At 32.0% G+C, this 19,584-nt stretch overlaps 1 protein-coding gene and 1 long non-coding RNA gene across 2 annotated transcripts in view; both read right to left on the bottom strand.

The window, feature by feature from the left end:
- Positions 1 to 19,584, bottom strand: part of ANKRD13C (ankyrin repeat domain 13C) — an 83,872-nt gene that overhangs the window by 37,545 nt on the left and 26,743 nt on the right. The window contains exons 3-5 of the mRNA XM_028511611.2: positions 12,872 to 12,976; positions 6,096 to 6,181; positions 4,754 to 4,799 (exon numbers count right to left, since the gene is read on the bottom strand). Of these exons, the coding sequence (XP_028367412.1) occupies positions 4,754 to 4,799; positions 6,096 to 6,181; positions 12,872 to 12,976 (237 nt within the window). The remainder of the gene's footprint in view (positions 1 to 4,753; positions 4,800 to 6,095; positions 6,182 to 12,871; positions 12,977 to 19,584) is intronic.
- Positions 90 to 3,868, bottom strand: LOC118500654. The gene is made up of 2 exons (XR_004903229.1): positions 2,276 to 3,868; positions 90 to 692 (listed from the first exon to the last, which is right to left on the bottom strand). It is a non-coding gene; the product is annotated as an uncharacterized LOC118500654 (long non-coding RNA).

The raw sequence follows: 19,584 nt of genomic DNA on the forward strand, positions 1-19,584 counted from the left end.
ATGTATAATACACTCCTGTATTATTTGTGCACTCACAATTTTGGCTTAAACTTTCAGGAAAAAATCTCTAGTTCTAATTCTTAATTCATTTTATTTATATTTAGATACTGTTTTTTGTATTATAGAGGAATTTTAGCATTTATTTTTGAACATACTATGGTACAAGAAATTTTATGTAACAATTAATTACAAAACACAGGAACAGGTACAAGGTATTTTAAGTACTACCCATGTATAATGCGCATTCTCGTTTTTCCCTCAAAAATTTGGGCAAAAAGTATGCATTATATACAGCAAAATATGGTACATATTGCAGAATATTATTATAGATGACAAAAACAATGCCCTAGGGTTACTAACCCCACCTGAAAGGATAATTAGATGTACCTGAATCCTAGCTGATCCTTTAAATATAATGTGCTTACATAATAGAAAGTAATGTGTATAAGAGGAAGAGAGATTTTTAAAGCTAAATAACTGAATCTGAGTTTGAGTCTCAAATATGTGACCTTGGTTACTTAAACACACTGTACCTCAGTTTCAAAATGTATACAATGGAATCATACTCTTTACCTATAGATGTCTACATTCCAGTGTTGCTCACATTCCTATCACAGCGATCTTTTGATAGTTTTTTATTACTTATTATCTACTATGTTGGGGGTGGCAGGTAAGAGTCATTCTATGGATGACTAAATCCACCTAACAGGCCATAATAAACTACCACATACTAAAAAAGAAAGAAGTGTGAAGCTCAAAATTCCTGAAATTAAGATATCAGATGTGTATGTGAGTATGTGAGCATGTGTGAGAGTGTGTGTAAAATATATTAAAGATGTATTTTTTAAAATTCAGTGTTCAAAAATGGGTAATAAATCAACCGAGGTTAGAAAGAAACAAAAACTGCAGTGAAAATTAAAGACTTTCTTTTTAGTTAACTTTTTCAAAGCATCAATATTTTCTACTTAACACTAAGGGTACACTTAATATATCAATGCTTTTTTAAAATTGGAGAGGTTATTTAATCCAAAATGATTTCCAGCAACAAAGATAGGTTTCTAGGCATTTTCTTGTATAAAAATAAGAAAAGTTTACTGCCCAAAGAGAACAGAATATCTACTAAGAGTTACCCTAGTCAAAGAATATAACAAATCATTTTCTGATAAAAATTTTTTCTGTCCTGGCCAGTGTGGTTCAGTTGGCTGCGCGTCATCCTGCAGACCGAAAGGTTGCAGGTTTGATTTTTGGTCAGGGCACATGCCTGGGTTGCAGATTCGGTATCCATTCAGGGCATGTGCAGGAGGCAACTGGTCAATGTTTCTCTCCTCCTTCTCCCTCCCTGCCTCTCTCTCTGGATCAATTTTTTTTTTTAATTCCTGATATGAAACAACAGAAGTTGAAAAGAATAATAGCAGAAATTTATGTAAATGGTCAAAGCTCTTCTTTCATGATCATTATTTGGGATCCAGTTTTCCTGACCTCAAATATCTAATGTAGCATAAACAAGGTGATTAGAAGAATATAGCACTCTAAATTTATTTAACTTAATTTATTACATCTTTTGAAATAGTACGGTAACCTACAGAGGCAAAATTTAGAATCATATACCAATACCTACTTATCAAAAAATCAGAAAAGGAGAAAGGAATGCAAAGAAAAAAGCAGCTTAGAAGTAATTTTTCATAAACACAACTTCAAAATTATTTCATAAATAAATCCCAAGAAAATAATCTAATGCAGCAAATAAGAAAGCCACTTAAAAATAAATCAAGGAGAGCCCTGACCAGGTGGCTCAGGTGGCTCAGATGGCTGGGGCATCATCCCATACACCAAAAGGTTGCAGGTTAGATCCCAGTCAGGGAACATACCTAGGTAGCAGGTCTGATCCCCAGTCAGGGTGTGTACAGGATGCAACCTATCAATGTTTCTCTCTCACATCAATGTCTCTCTCTCTCTCTCTCTCTCTCTCTCTCTTTCTCCCTTCCTCTCTCTCTAAAATCAACAAGACATATCCTCAGGTGAGGATAAAGAAGGGAGGGAAGGAGAAAATATATTTGTAGTAATTAAAAATAACATTTTTTGAAGAACATTTAAAGATGTTAAATGTTTATGTAAAACAAATCAGGATATGAAAAAAAGAAGTTTGGGAATTTGAGGGATTGAGAGGAAAAACCTCAGGAAAAAAAAGAAGGAATAATATCAAGTGAAAAAAAAAGTCTGCTATTAATGCATTCTAAAAATAAAGCAATTTACATTTTCCCATTTCTGTGATGACTTTTTCCTTTCTTGTATAAATTGAACAATTAAGCTGTCTACATTTTAAGTTATTTCTATATAACCTGAGAGTCTGACACTGTATTTCAAAGGCAGCATAAATCACTGAACTGAAAAATAAAGAGTCTCTAAATTTAAATTTTGGTTTTGCTATCACTTACTCCCTGATTTTAATTAATGTTTGTAAACCTAATGTTTTCTATCCATAATATGTAAATAACAATTCCAAATATATAGGGTAGGATGGGTATTCTACAGATTACAAGATACAAAAATTTTTTAAACTATCAGTTTTCTGTTGCAAAGTGCTGTATGCATAATTCTAAATTTGAAGTAATGATTACAATACTATAAATTATTTAACATTTTACAATCTATATAGGGCTTCCTTCAAAAACATGATTTCATTTCATACCAAAACAAAAATTTACAACCGGGCAATTATTCTCCCTACTTTAACCAAGTCTGAGGCTATTGTCAGCCAAACACTGAATATAACACAATACGAGGAGGAATAGAGTGTGTGTACTCCACTACCTCTAAATTAACTTATCCCTGGGATCTCAATATTTCTTAGATTCTCTTACTTCTGGGTTGCCTGTTATTTTTTTTATTAGTGGTTTTGACAAGGAGAAGAAACATGCCTAAACTCTAGAAAAAAGCTTGATAATCAAATCTAATAATAGAAATTATCCAGTATTTTTTATTCATCCAAAGTGTCTAAACTAAATCTAGCCACCAGGTGTTAGTTTTGGCATGAAATCAGAAAAATCCTTTATCAGTAATTAAACAGATGTGCTGACTTTTGTGTCAAAGTCAAGTTCTCGAAGAATCAATACTTTCAATAAGTACCTCAGTGGTCGCATCATGAATTTGATCATGCAACATTTATAATATGTTTATAACTACAGATATATGTACAATTTCAGCAATGATTACATTCATTTCTATTTCCTCATACAATTGAAATGTTACTTTTAAAATATTTTAAAACATTTTGCTCAGCAAGATAAATTGACTATTTTAGAATTTAAACCACCAATATTACTAAGAAAATCAGTTAAAGAACCAATACACTCAAGGAACAACCTTAAAGTCACAAAGAAAGATGGAGGTCTATACAAAGGATAAAAAATAGGGTGAAAAAATGCATTCAGGCTTTAGACCAATTTGACTTGGAGCTCTTTTATTATACAAAGCTACTACAGATCTCTTTTTTTCTCAGTGGTATGGTACACCAGGATTTCGGAATGATGTAAAAAGCATAAAGGTAAGACAGGCCTATCAGAATAATAGAATCACTTTTAATTTTGATGGAGCCAAAACTGGCCTGACAAGCTAAAGTTGTAACAATTTTGGAGAGAACTAATTTTATTTAATGATTAAACCTCTGTATTTAGAGATTAAACAAACTTGAAAAACTTTAATCAGCCATGCTGCTGTTAAAATAAATAAAATACTTCCTCATCAACTAGTATGGTAAGATGCCTGTAATATACTAGTAAGAATGACAAATTGCATAATGACATAGTATGAGTCCATAAAAAAACTAATACTTACTATATACATATATATATTTGTGCACACACACAAAAATTTGTAAACATTGCGAATGGTTTGAAAGCATTAGCATGAAATGTTAACAGTGGTTTCTATAGTTGTCAATACCTGATTTATTTTTATAATTATTTTATGATTTATTTTTACAATTATTTTAGGGATAAACATTACTGAGCTTTCAAATCTTTATATCTTTCTATCATAAAATTCAGATGCTTAAAAAAAAAACATGTAAGCTCATTATATCCCAACCTATATAGAGATTACATTAAAAGAAATTTTTTTAACAAAATGTAGTCGTTTTGATAGTTGTTTAGCTAGTAAAGGTCACAAGATCAAACTTCTTATTTTGACAATGGGGAAAAAAGAAAGCTACCAAGGTAAAATCAATGACTGTAAAATATCTAGAAATTAAAGTTTCTCAGAATAACAGAAACAGGGTGCAACCAAACAATATATTAAAACAGAGGCTATTAAGGATACAGTAAAAGTGGCAAAAATGATTGAAAGTTAAATATGCAAAATCAAATGTTAACAAAATTTTGCACATTCAGGGAGCCAACTACTATATTTCAAACTTCCTTAAATTCATTAATCTAATAATCTCATAATTATACTTCTCTTCCCTTTGAAAATTCCTTATATTAAATTAGTACAATACTTAAACTGCATTTTATTTTTTAAAAACTAAGACTTTTTAATCTTAAAAATAAGAATTATAAAAGTTACTAATAAGGTTGAGGTCATTAAATAACACTCCAGTGCCTTATAACCATTACATTCAATGTGATAGAAAACACTAATTTTCCTTAGGGCAAGTATCAAATTTGTTATGTTAACATTTCTATATAATAGTTATTTTTACACTCACAACTCTGTATGTGTACATATTTTATAATAAAATATAGCACACTCTTACCCCAGCTTTGAAAATCCCAGTGAAGTTCTAGATAAAAGTCACCTAGCTGAGAAATGAAATATGAATAATTACTGAATGCATCTCTAGTTAACAGCCGTTATCTCTACTTAACATTTTGCTTTTAAAAAAAAATCTGTTATCATTAAAGGTCTATAGACAAGAATAGAAAATTTTCAATATTTAAAGAAAAAATGTTTATTACTTAAAATATTACAATAGCACACATTACAACATTTATCTACACAGGAAAATATGTACCACTGTGAGTTTCATAACATTTTAATTGCATAGAAACAAATCTGAAACTGACATTTAAATTTGCATCAGTAAATATGCTATTTCTCAGCATAACTGAAATATCAATTAGTATTATTGTAAAAGTAGTTAATAACTTGAGGGTTATAAAAATTATTTCCAAAATGATTATTTGTGTAGCCTCATAATGGTCTAAAAAAAATGACCCAGCCCTGGCTGGTGTGGCTAAGTGGATGGAGCACTGGCCCATGAACCAAAGGGTCACTGGTTCAATTCCCAGTCAGGGCACATTCCTGGGTTGCAGGCCAGGTTTCCAACAAGGGGCACACAAGAGGCAACTGCACATTGATATTTCTCTCCCTCTTTTTTTCCCTCCCTTCCCCTCTCTAAAACAAATAATAAAATCTTTATAAAAAATACAGGAGAAAATAGCAGAAAATCAATCTTTCTGTGCAAGCACTTGCAGCTCCTACTATCATAAGGTAGGACACAAAAAAATTTTGTCATCTAAGCCCTGGCTGGCATAGCTCAGTGGATTGAGTGTGGGCTGCGAACCAAAGCATCGCAAGTTCTATTCCCACTCAGGGCACATACCTGGGTTGCAGGCCACAGCCCCCAGCAACCGCACATTGATGTTTCTCTCTCCCTCTCTTTCTCCCTCCCTTCCCTCTCTAAAAATAAATAAATAAAATCTAAAAAAAAAAAGTTTTGTCATCTAAGGAAACTGCAAACTGCTCCTGTCAGGAGCAGCAGCTTCAGCTCTTAGAGAATCTTCTAAATCAAAGAACACAGAAAAATTATGGCCATTAGTTATGTCCCACCTCTTTTTTTTCTTTTTAAGAGCTCTCATCTAATGTATTGCAAGCAGTACTTCTTTATCTACTTTCCTAGCTCAAAGTAAATGGTGCTTCCCATAAGAGTATAATCAGAGTATTTGTTATTTATTATTGCTTATTTTAAGCAGGATTTTTACCATGCTTCGACCCTTACTAATTAGTGAGAAATTCGACTGTATTTTAAAAAATGCTTAAAAACTACACTTATAATTATTTTGGGGGTGTAAAATCAACAAAGAAATATAGCCTACCTCTTTCAGAGCTTTTAATAATCGAGGTCGTTTTTCTTCAACACTTTCCCTGGATTGCTGCTTAAGCTTCCTTAAAAGAGCTGTAACTAAGATTTAAATTTTAAAAAATTAATTTAAAATAGATTTCACCCTGATAAAAGGCACCGCTGGCTTATATACAAATATACTGAAATATGTAGATATTGTGAACAAGTTAGCAAGTAAGTTTAGTAAACTGTTATGGTTCCAAAGGAAAACTGAGATAAGATACCTCAATATCAATTTATATTCAATCACACTAGTTTTCTTAGTTTTTAATTTTCAGTACAAATCTAGGTTACATACTGACTGAGCCAAGATTTACCAACCTCAGTCAGATGTTGCAATATCCTGTAGTAATACCAATCTAAAATATCTCAAACACAGCAGATCTCAAAAATCCCACTGAATACCACTTTTCTAAAAACATAATTATCTACACCAGTTACCAGGTGTACCTGTTCTTTTTTCACTAGAGGTTGTATTCTCACCTATTACTAATACAGAAAAAATGTATAAAAATAAATCCTATTCTATCTGTGAAAATAACTTCTGAATCTAATAAAACCTGAAGACCTCCTTAATGTTTTCTCAACAGTTGAGATTGAGATTGAGATTTCAACGGAGATTGAGATTTATTAAACATGTTAAATGTAAACCCCAGCTTTACTATTTATTAGCTGTGTGTAAACTTGGACAACTAACTACATTTTCCCAAAGTTAAGTGTCTTTTTTTTCCCATTTGTCAAATAAGAATAAAGTCAAATCTACTATGCAGAGTTAATGTAAAGCCCCAATATAAATTCCTTACTAGTGTACCTACAATTAAGTAAATATAATTTTTATCTATTAGAATGAAGGTCTAAAGTTGACTAGCAAAAATCAGCCAATCCCTAACATTTATTAAAATAAGTGAAAATACTACACTGGAATGAATTAAGGCTGGAAAAAATAAGAAGACAGAAAAATATGTAGTGAGGTGTAAAAAATGTGTACTCATACATCAACACATGCAGATTTCTTCCTTGTTCTGACATTTTTTCATATACATATATATAAAAATAGTATTTTTTCTATTTTACAGTACGATTCATATAAAGTTTTTCAAGCCTATATAGAATACAGACAGAAGCAGAAGGGAAAAAAAGAGGAAGAAAGAAGGAAAGAAGAAAGGAAGGGAGGAAGAGAAGGAAAGGAAAGAAGGAAGGAAGGAAGAGGTACAAAAAGAAAGAGGAGAGAAACAAACAAATAGAAAGAAGACAGCAGTGAAAGCTTGGCCAAGATTTGTTTTTTCCACATAGGCCAAATTAGTAAAAGGCCAAAGAAGAATTCTGAAGAACAGTAAAATTTATTCTTACATTTAACCACAGGTCTAACAATAAATAACTCCAGTATAGTTTAAAAAGCCAAAAACCATAGAACAATATTTAAATTGCTGAAGATCTTTTAGAACAGAAGAGGCTGAGACCCAAAAGTCAGAGAACATGAGACCTAGTCTCATTTATAAACTAGCTCTGTGAACTAGGTCAATAGTTCCCAAATACAAGTCTACATTTCAGTGCCCAATTGTTCGAGGTTCCAGTGATATGCAACAAAATTAAAAAACTGGGAACTAGGATGGGTTTGTTTCTTTATAAATTACATATTACTTCAATTCAAGAACTACTCTTTCTACTACTTTTGGTTCAAAATGTCTTTTTTAAAAATAAAATTGCCGAAGAAAGCAGTTTTTTTTTAAGTTCTTATATGCTAAAATAAAAAATGTTATTAGCTATTCTGCATTAATCCTTAAATAAATTTTTTTTTCTGGTCTGTGAAATCCAAATAGTCTGAGAACCACTGACCTAGATAATCATTAAAATTCTTTACAGATTCAAATTTATATGAATCTGGTTAACCTTCATGTTTGTTATAATTTAACTCTAATATCAGAGATATATTACCCAAATGCTTTTCTTCCTCACTATAAGCTCAAATACTTGAATAAATATTTATTCAATCTCTCTTGCCTTTGTGTTGAAATGGACCTCTGCTTGAATGTAAAAAAATGAAAAGAATTCAATCCCTAGATTGAAAAGGTATCTTAATGTACAGCAGGAGCCACAATTTTTTATCCAATAAATATGTTGTTTTGTAACTGACTGAAGGCATTCTGTAAATAACACAAAATGACATAAAAATGATCAAACATTATTTAAAAGGTAGCAACAACAACAATATATGGCACAGTAATATGTGCAAAAGAGATTCTTGTTCTTTGAGACTTGACTTGTAAAAAATTACCTCAACTCAAACTTTCTTATGGAAGCAGAAGGAAACATTCAGAATGCAATTATACAAAATCCCCAGTATGTTTTTGAGGTCTCACTATTTGTACTTCCATACTGTAAGAATCCTAACATTGATAAGGAAGATAAAATTAGCTTTAGGGAATTTGGATGGTATCAGATATACTTCATACAAAAACTCAAATAAAGAACTCCAACAAACCACAATTAATTTAACATTTTCTTTCCTTCTCCCATGTAAAGTATTTTTGAAGTTTTCAGTTTATTATTCCTAAAGCTTCTGAAACTACTCCCTACTTACTGCTCCAAGCATTACTTAAACCTATATCTTCCATCCTCCACTTCCTTCTACACTCCGGTCTAATTATTTCCCACTTCTTACTTGGACAGTTCTTCCTAGAAGTATCACATATTACTCAAACTCACGAAGCTCAACATCTAATTAATTCAATCCCATAATGTCATTCCTGCTATATTCCATACATCAATTAATTAATGAGATCACCATTAATCCATATTTAAGACCTTGGAATTTAATCCTTCTATTTAGCTCTACCAGGAGCTAAACTAAGTGAAAGAATTGGCAATGGGTGATTATTTTTCTAATCTATATCTTCTCTATATATAGTATCTCTTCTTTAAAACAAGATTACCACATTTGATCTGAAGATTTTTTTTCTAAAAACCTAATGCCTCCTGCTCAATTAAAAAGTCTTGGGGTTTTTTAGGGGGTGGAGGGATTGAGCATAAAGGAAAAAGGTACTCATGGACATGGATAACAGTGTGGTGATTGCAAGGGGGATGAGGGTATAAGGGGACTAAACGTAATGAGAAAATATTTTAAAAATAAAATAAAAACATTTTTCTTCTTTTAATGCTCACTAGGAAAAAAAGTCTTGGGTTTTATCCAATAATCTCAATTGCTGCTTTGAAGTCTTCTAGAATTTTGCAGTGACTGGAGATTGAGATCAAAACCTTGAATACCATATAAAGCAGATCTCAGGATATCCCCTTTATCATTACAACTTCATCTTCCAAAACTACTCTTCATCCCTGGACCCATGTTTGCCTTGTACTTCAGCAAGCCACACTGAAATACAGTTCTCTAAAATATACTTTGTTGTTTTTCACATTTCCAGGCTTTCTATATATTCTGCTCCTATGGGCTAGAATGTCTTTACCCACCTTATTAAATCCTAAAATCTGTTGAGAGTCCACTCAAATAACCCACACCTTGAAAAAAACCAGAATTACTTTCTCCCTCCACTGTTCCACCCTTTATATATGGTTCAGAATGCTACCAAATATTCATTGCTCTCTCTCCCCAAACTACAATGAGTTCCTCAATGTCAAAGCTAATGGTGCATCCCTACTATGTTTCAGATGCATCTGGTAATACTGAGAAGACAAACTCTGTTCTAATGAAGCTTGCTGCCTAATGGGGGTGACGGTAGAGTTCAGAAATACTGTATGAGCAGGGAAGTCTCCCTTGTACTGGAGTTGAGATCTGAAGAATTATAAGTTGGGACAAAAAGCAAAGGATGTGTGACTATGACAAACTGAAAGGCTAGCAATGCTGACAAACAGAAAGCAATGTAGAAAGAACAAGATAAAGAAGATGAAAAAGTGACATCATTCTGGATCTTATAAACCAAGTTGGAGATTTTGATCTTCATTCTAAGTATAGAAATTTTTAAAGGGTTATTTTATTTTATTTAATATCAAAGAGTAATATGACCAGAAAAAGAAACAAGAATACTTATAATAAAATATTAATAGTGGTTAGTTATCTCTGGGTAAAATTCTTTCTTTTTTTCTCTATAATTTTGTAATTTTTTATAATTAATATCATTACTTTCTCATAAGAAAAAATAAAGTTTTCAACAACTCAGGAGTTATGGCAAACAAAAATCCTAATTAATTTACAGAAATATTTTCATTCCTGTTAAGCAGTCTCAAATTTTATTTGCTGCTTTTGTTCATTTCCTCATTAATTCACTGAACAAATATATGTGCCAGAGTCTGCCTGGGAACCAGATATAAAAGGATGACTAAGATAGCCTCTATAGGTCTTGAGTCTTCATAAAGCTTGTATCATCAGGATGCAGAGAAGGGAACAGACATTGTTAAACAACTAATTAGAAGCATGCTGAGTACTACAATGGAAAAGTGTGACCCACTTCAAAATATATGAAAAGGAGCAGTTAACCTACTTCCAGAAGTTGAGGAAAGACTTCTCCCAGGAAGAAATACAAAGTTGAAGCCCAAATCAAAAAGACTGCCAGTTCTGGATAAGACTGCCTCTTTCCCTCCAAACTAACCTTTGATGTGCTACAAAAGTAAGACAGAGGCTGATATAATTCCTAAAACTGCCGTAGTATACATATCATAATGTAAATCTGTACAAACTACGCAATTCCTGGAAAGACAGCTAGGTCTCAGTGTGGATAAGAAACTAGCAGTCTAGATCAGAGGAAAGCTGAAGAGCTTTAAGTTAGTAAAAGACTTTTATATTGTATCCCTATCTCTCCCTGGTAATGGCCTGGGCTGATCAGTGTTTACCAGGTAATCGTTATAAGGCAGAAAAGCAACATAATCTTGAAATTTTATTAATTTTAAAAGAAATAATTCTAACTAGTCTCTGACAAGAAATTTAGCATTAGCCCATTATTCTGTAGCATAAAACTATTAGCAGAAATCAGACCAAAAAGACGAACAGGTCACAGGATTTTCGCTAATAATTTATATACTATGCCCACAAAATTTTTATGTAACGTAAGTTAAATAATCAAAAACTTGAATCATAGTAATTTAAAAATTTTCGAAGTACAGACATATTTAACACTGACATAAATACATCCATATTAATATTTCTAAATATTTATCATAAGGGTTGTTGAATTAATAGTCCTTTAAGTTACCAAATATTTCTCTTTCATGTGATGGTGCTAAAAATATAAGCCTGAATAGTTATGGACACACAATTATATAAAGGATTGGCAATGGGATACTATTCAGAATGCGTATTTAAGATACCACTTTATAGAAATCACTTTAAAAACAGGCCTTAACTATTATACTACGTGCCTCAATTTTTACATTAGAATTTTTATTAAATATCCAGTAACTGATTTTCCTAGAAAACTCTGCCTACTGGCCTTCCCATAGATAATGAATTACTCAAGAGTAGAAACATGTCTTCATTCTCTACATCTTATTACATGCTTTATAGTAAGGACTAAGTAAATATTCACTAATGCTGAGAATATCCTTGAAAGTCATAGTGAGTCAGATATCCAGAAACCCATCTGGTTTCCTCTCCACTCTGCTAATGGCTTAGATATATTATGGCAAGTTCCTTTAGACCAGTTGCTGCAACTCTGAACTCACTCTCAGTTTCTCAGAGCTATATATATTTTATCTTTTCCCTGAAATAATTCCAGAGTTAGTACAGTTTCTTGCTCTCATAAGGGTCTCTTGATGTTTGTCCAGAAGGACAACTCTCAATGAATAACAATATATATACACTCCTATAGTTGTTAAAATATATCAATTTTTTTCTCACATTAAATTTTAAGCCCAAATCTAACTTCACCATTAAAAGCTGCCCAAGGTGTTCAGAAACTCTACAAAGATGTAATATGTGGATTACATATAAAACTAAAACATAAGGTAAAAGCCCGTAAGAGCCCAAAACTTAGCATCAAAAATAAAATTAAATCCATGTAACATCCCAGGAGTGTTCAATGTTATGCTTTTCTTTATTAAAACTACCAAAAATGTTTTAGTTTCTTTTACAAAGCTAGACTGAAGTAGTCATTTTCAGCCTCAAATTATAAAAAGACAGTATTACCAGGAAGATAATATTCTCATTCATCCAGATTCAAATTTTATAAAATTTTCAATTATTGAGAAGTGTTTTATAAAAATAAGACCTATATATGAAGTTGTGGGGGGGGGAGGGGAGAAGCATAGGAGGAGGGAAAGTGGAATAACTGAACACTATATATTTTGAAAAATGTATGTGACATTTTTATAGAAATTCTCTAAAGACTAAAATGGAGGCAGACTTGTTCCTCACAAGTCTAATTGTTTCAGCAATTAAAGCAGATAGATAACTGATTATTTTCAGTTCAAATTACTCTTCTAAAAAAATTAAGCAGTTGCTAGAAAGAACAGTCAGGTCTCAATGTGCTTAAAAAAGTCCTTCATTTTAAATGAATTCTTCAAAAATTGAAGAGTACCAGTAGGACTGAATGCTGTAAAAAGAGAAAAAAATAATAAACATACTTTTAAATATAATTCCTCAATTATTTTTGTGTATTACCCAGTGATCAAGTTCCTAATAATGCATATATAAGTTTATAAATAGCTTTGCATACTGTGGGAAGTTACAGTAAATGAAAAGTATTCCAAATGCAACACTCTGTATGTTTAGCCTAGAGAGCAACAGTAATTTATATTGCTTACTCATCTGTCTATCTCCATAGCTGATGGCTTCTGCCAGCGGGCTCCATCCCTGAGCATTTTTCACCTTTACTGGAGCATTGTGAGCCAAAAGTAAATGGGCACATTCTGAAACACAAAGTGGTAATAATATCAAGCATCATGCAGTTTTTAGAATCTCAATATAAAGGTTACATAAAAATTCAAGAAACCAAATTAATATAAATGATTTATAAAATAAATACTGTACTATGGAGAATAAATAACTTTTTGAAATTCCTACATATCTAAAACCAGGTTATTTCATATCCTGTGATTCAAGAAATATCCATTCTAAAAATAAATTGGATCTCTCTGCAAAGAAAGGATTACATCCCCTAGTAATTGTTTAAGAGTCTTTTAAGAATGTTTTCTACTCTAAAAGATAACCCAAGAACCTCAAGAGTAATTTACATAAACAAAAGAAACTTGATTATCTATCATGTCAAATGAAAACCTTATGTATTTCAGAAAAATGTGTTTTCAAACAGAATATTTCTATAAACCTTTATTTTTAAAAATGTACAACTCTTTTAGTTTAGAAAAAGGGCAATAATCTGTTTATGATTACAAGGATAAATCTAGACAGTGTTTCTAGTAATCAAAAGGAGTCTAAGATATAAACCCTTCTATAGGTTGAGAAAACTTCTGTAAAAATTAAAAATGAGAAGTATATTAACAGGCAGAAACATTCAAAACTGAGACTAAGGGAAATTTAGGATGGCTATCAAACCTAAATTTCCTAAATGAATGATTTATTTATTTGATTGGTCATTCAGCAAATATTTAACAAGTACCTATTAAACACTATTTCTAAGTACCAGGTCCTGGTTATAAGCAGTGAGAAGATAAGATCTTGCTACCAAAGAGCTTATATCCTATGTTAGAAGCCAATAAGTACACTAGTAAGTTAAAAAAAAAAATCACATAAGTTCTCTGAAGAAAATAAGGATGCTAGACATTGTAATGAGGGTGAATTGAGAGGGAGGAGAGCACTGTAGTTAGTAATAAAAGGAATTCGTACAATGGCAGAAAATTTTATTAGAATAAAGTAAAATATATACAGAAGTTTCACATGGATTTTTGGAAAGTCTACTAGTATTATATAAAATATATGTACAAGAATGTTTACTTTTTTTAAGATTTTATTTATTTTTGGAGAGAAGGGAAGAAAAGGAGAAAGAGAGGGAGAGAAACATCAATGTGTGGTTGCCTCTCACATGCCCCATACTGGGGACCTGGCCTGCAACCCAGGCATGTGCCCTGACTCAGAATCAAACCGGCAACCTTTTGGTTCGCAGGCTCGCACTCAATCCACTGAGCTACACCAGCCAGGGAAAGAATGTTTATTTTAGCATTGTTTATTATGACAAATATACTGGAAACTAAGTGAATATCCACCATAGGATAATGAGTGACTAAAGCATAATGCATCTACATTACTGGAGTAATATGCAGCCATTTTTAAAGAATAGAGTCATGTCAAAAGGACAAAGGAGCCAGTTTAAATGGTTAGCCACTGACCAAATTTAGGAAAGTAAGTATCAAAAAGAATGGATATGCATAACACATTAAACAAAAAATAACTGATATGCCCAAATGACAGCAAAATATAAAAGAGAGGGCAAATGACCGTCATATAACCGAGCAATCCCACTTCTCGGTATTTATCCAAAGAGATCCAAAACACTACTTCAAAAAGATCTATGCACTCCTATATTCATTTCAGTGTTACTTATAATAGCTAAGATATGGAACCACACTATGTGTCCACTGACAGACAAATCGCTAAAGATGTGGTAAATATATACAATGGAATATTAATCAGCCATGCAAAAGAATGAAATTTTACCATTTGAAAAAATATGAATGGACCTAGAGGATAGTATGCTAAGTGAAATAAGTCAGACAGAGAAAGATAAATACCATATGATTGTGCTTCAAAACACAAAATAATGAACAAACAAAACAGAAACAAACTCATAAATATAAGGAACAAACTGATGATCACCAGATGAGATACGAGTTGAAGGGAATGAGAAAAAGGGATTAAGAAGTATAAATTATGTTATAAAAATAGTCATAGGGATGTAAACTACAACATAGGGAATAGAGACAATAAATATTGTAATAACTATGTATGGTGCCAGATAGGTACTAGATACTAGACTTATTGGGGTGAGCACTTTGTATATAAATGTCTAATTACTACACTGTGTACCTAAAACTAATATAATATTGTATGTCAACTGTAATTTAAAAATACATTTAAAAAATTAGAAAGCTAAAGAAATAAACCCCAATGTAATAACTAATTTAGGAGAAGGTCCTCAAATGAATGCCAAAGCCACTAGGTAAAAAGCTATGTGCTTGAAAACAGATTAGTCACATGATACCAAAATATCACCCCAAGATTACTTACAAATTATAAAGAGAAAAAATGTTGCTTTAAAGCGGAGCTATTGGAGATCATCTCTTAAACAAAGTGAACAAACTTAGTGACATTGATAGTGAGATACTGGACATTCTGTGCTTCCTAATGTGATGCAATATAATAAAATTTATAACATCACCTATGCTTTCCAAAAATGTTTAACCTGAATCTAATTAAGCCTCTATGGCTAATTTTTAATTTACAGAAAAGACAGAAAATAAGAAAAAAGTTAAATAACATCATAAGAAAATAGTCAGGTAAATCCAAGATGAGGGACATTCTACAAATTAACTGGTCAAGACTCTTCAAATAGGTACAAAGGAGGAAGAAAAAAGCTGAGAAAACTTCTAGATTAAAATAAAGAGACATATCAAACAAATGCAATGAGTAAACCTCAATTATGTCTTGGTTCAATACAAAATATATTTACAGACACTTTTGAAACTGAAAAAAATCGAATCCTAATTGGATATCAGGTATTATAACAATATTATTAATTTTCTTAGGTGTGATGATGACATTATGGTTATGAAGACTATCCCTAGAGGATGTACACTGAAGTATTTGGTGGTAAAATGCCATTATGTCTACATTTAATTTTCAAATGGTACAGCAACAATAATATATGTAACATGCTAAGAGTAAAGAGAAAGATAAGGTAAATATGATAAAATGTTAACAATTACTGAAGCTACGTGGAGAGTATTTCAATATTCACTGTGACAATCTTTAAGTTTTTCTGTATATAGAAGTTTTTCATAATAAAGTGTTAAGAGAAAAAAGGAAGATAAAATTTTTTAAAGGAATGAATTAAGCTATCCCAACAGACTTAAAGGAATGTCCACATTGTACTGCTAAATGATAACACAGAAGTGTATTGCGATCTCAGTTTTTAAAAGGAAAGAAAAAAATACTGTATTTTGCTGTGTATAATGTGCACTTTTTTGTCCAAATTTTTGAGGGAATCATAATGATGTACATTACACATGGGTAGTACTAATTCCATATCTATATAAATCTTTTTAATTCTTTTATTTAAGCTTATGCATGAAAAGTGTAACTCTAGAAAGCATTAACAATATCTGTGTACAAAATAATACACTGGAATACAATACTTGCTTTTATATATAAATAAAAAATTGAATTAAACAATTAAAATGAGCCCTGGCTGGTGTGGCTCAGTGTATTGAGTGCCAGTCTGGAAGCCGAAAGGTTCGATTCCCAGTCAGAGCACATGCCTAGGTTGCGGGCCAGGTCCCCAGATGAGGGTGTGCAAGAGACAACTGATTGATGTATCTCTCGCAAGTTGATGTTTCTCTCCCTTTCATTCTCCCTCTATCCCCCCTCTCTAAGAATAAATAAATAAAATCTTTTTTAAAAATTTAAATGAAAGATTTTTTTCCTGAAAGTTCGGACCAAAGATGTGGGTGTGCATTATACACGGCAGCGCATTATGCACAGCAAAATACTGTACATATATGAGTGTGTATGTAGATAACAAATAAATATTTGTACATAGTAGTTCATACACATGGAGAAAAGTACAGAATAATATCCAGTAGGTTAACATGTGGTTACCATGTTTATTGGGAGACAAGGGTATTTTAGTATGAGAGAAAATGATAGATGAGATAAAAAGAATTTTTATAAACATATAAATAAATAAAATGGACCTTCCCCTAAGAAACCTGCCATGGAGTATTACATACATATGTGTATATGTGTGCACATATAAAGAAGTTGGGGAAGCATAAACATGAATAGATATCTACAAACTTGTAAAAGTATGTTATGATAAACATTTCAGTGAAAAAAAACATGGCAGAGTACTGTATGTAGTGATTTAACTTTAGTTAAAAACAAAGTAAGTCTCTATGCATATGTTATATGAAGGAGGGTGTGCAAGGAAACTCATTAGGCTATTAATGTTAATTACAATCAGTAAAAACAAGTAAAAAATATGATGCTTTTATACAAGGGGTGGGCAGAAGGAGGTTTACAGTTGTTTGTATGGAAAGAGACATGCAGGTTATGATTATTACAATAGCTTTATTAACTCTGCTAGGTATACTCACAACTGTAAGCTGACTTTTGCCCACCCTTGTACACCTTTGTTCTGTGTTAGTTCAATTGTTCCACTAAGCATTTATTAAAAACTTAAAAATCATTAAAGAAAATTTTTAATTTAATAATATTAATAAGCAAATCCTGGCTGGTGTGGCTCAATGGATTGAGTGCCAGCCTGTGAACCAAAAGATTTGATTTCCAGTCAGGGCACACGCCTGGGTTGCAGGCTAGGTCCCCAGTTGGGAGTGTGCGAGAGGCAACTGATCGATTTATTCCTCGTACATCCATGTTTCTCTCTCTCCCTTCCCCTTTCTCTAAAAATAAATAAATAAATATTGGGGGAGGGAGGAATGGGGACAACTGTAATCGAACAATGACTTTTTTTAAAAAGCAAAAAAATAAAATAAATAGGATAAAATAAACACTAAAAAAAGAATACCAATAAGCCACATGCACAAGTATCTAAAGCTGTGTCTCAACAATGTAAATTAAGGTATAGAATTTGTATGGTTTTTTTCTACATATGCTAGACATGTCAACTATGTTTTCTGATACATCACAGACCCTGAACGGGTGCCCTTCACCAGTCACAACTCAATTGACACAGAAATGAACAACGAAGGAGCAGTCAGATAATCACAGATATGCCAATGACATGTAACATAGTTTCATACATTAAAAAGAAAACTGGATCAATCAAATGCCTTCTCTCTGTAATTTAAAAAAGTGAATAAAAAAGCAAGTTACTTAATAACCGGGCACTAAGGCTTAAAAAATGCATGAATGTTGCACAAAGATGTTAAATGTAAGTAGTGTGGACAAAATGAAATCATGAGGAACAGAAGTCACATATAAATAAGTAAAAGTTATAAAGGTGATAAAATATAAAGAGAGTAAATGGGATAAATAGAATAGCTGGAAACAAAACAGAACATCCAGAGAGACCCTTATGAGAGTTAGAATAATCCTAGGCTTATCCGAGGGAAAAAAAATTAAATTACACACTCAAAAAAGGCTGAGAATGAGTTAAAAGTTGCAGCACCTGGTCTGAAGAATGTATCTCTGATATCTAACCAAAAACATAAGAACTAAAGATTAGTTTTCTATTTCATCTCTAAAGATGCCTGAAATCTTCCGTAAGTATAATCCATTTTAACTAAAATCCATAGTTCAGAAACTTTCCTGCCAGCATGGCCAACATGATGAATGGACCCAGAAGTTCAGAAAAATCAGACATCGAAGGTGAAAAAATAAGGTTATTCTGTAGGATGGGTGAGAAGTAAATGAAAGTGTGAAAGTCCTATGACAGTCCTCTCTTTAACTCAATCAATAAATACTATTTGATTGTCCTAGGAATCTATTTTGTGCTCACAAACAAGTATAAAAACAGAGAGTGCCCCCTCAACAATGAAATTACAAAAGGTATAATATGTCTCTAAAGGAGAAAATAAAAGTGCACAGACTGAAGAACAGTATGATGCAAAATTAATTTACAGAATTAATGTAGATGTTTTACCTTCTACTATGCATTTCCATTTCACTCTTGTGCAACCAAACACCAAAAAATATTAAAAGGCCATAACAAAAAAAGCAAAAAAAAAAAAAAAGTATACAAGTGGAAAAATATAAATGGACAAATGTAAGTGGATATTAATTGCTGAACCCAGTCTAGTGGATATTAATTGCTGAACTAAAGGACTCAGAAAAAGCAAATACCAACATTATTTGCAGATCATGAATCATCTGTTTCCCAAAATACGTTCCACAGAATCCTAGTGTGTCAAGATACTTGTGAAAAAAGAGCAAACATCAATAGCTGTAGGGAACAACGACTCTATCCAACACCTGTGCCAACAACTCAGAGGGTCACGATGCAGATTAGCACATCAAAGTTATAGGAAGGCCCATAATAAAGAAAACTGCTTAATATTTATTAACTCACTCTTTTCCAAACTGGTAATATCTGGAGACACTGTTTCACTGAAAATATCAATATCCCATGAAACTAATGTTCTGTGAAGCACATTTTGTACAGGATGACATATGACGAAGCATAACAATTCCTCCACCTAATGTTAGGACACTTACATGTGGGATGGAAAATATGCTTCATTTCACATTCAAATCCTGGAAATCCATACTTACTATTAAAGTGCAAAATGTAAGACAGTAATCAGTCTTGGTGTCTTTTTAATTA

The sequence above is a fragment of the Phyllostomus discolor genome, chromosome 5 (assembly GCF_004126475.2).
Source record: "Phyllostomus discolor isolate MPI-MPIP mPhyDis1 chromosome 5, mPhyDis1.pri.v3, whole genome shotgun sequence".
Classification (NCBI taxonomy): domain Eukaryota; kingdom Metazoa; phylum Chordata; class Mammalia; order Chiroptera; family Phyllostomidae; genus Phyllostomus; species Phyllostomus discolor.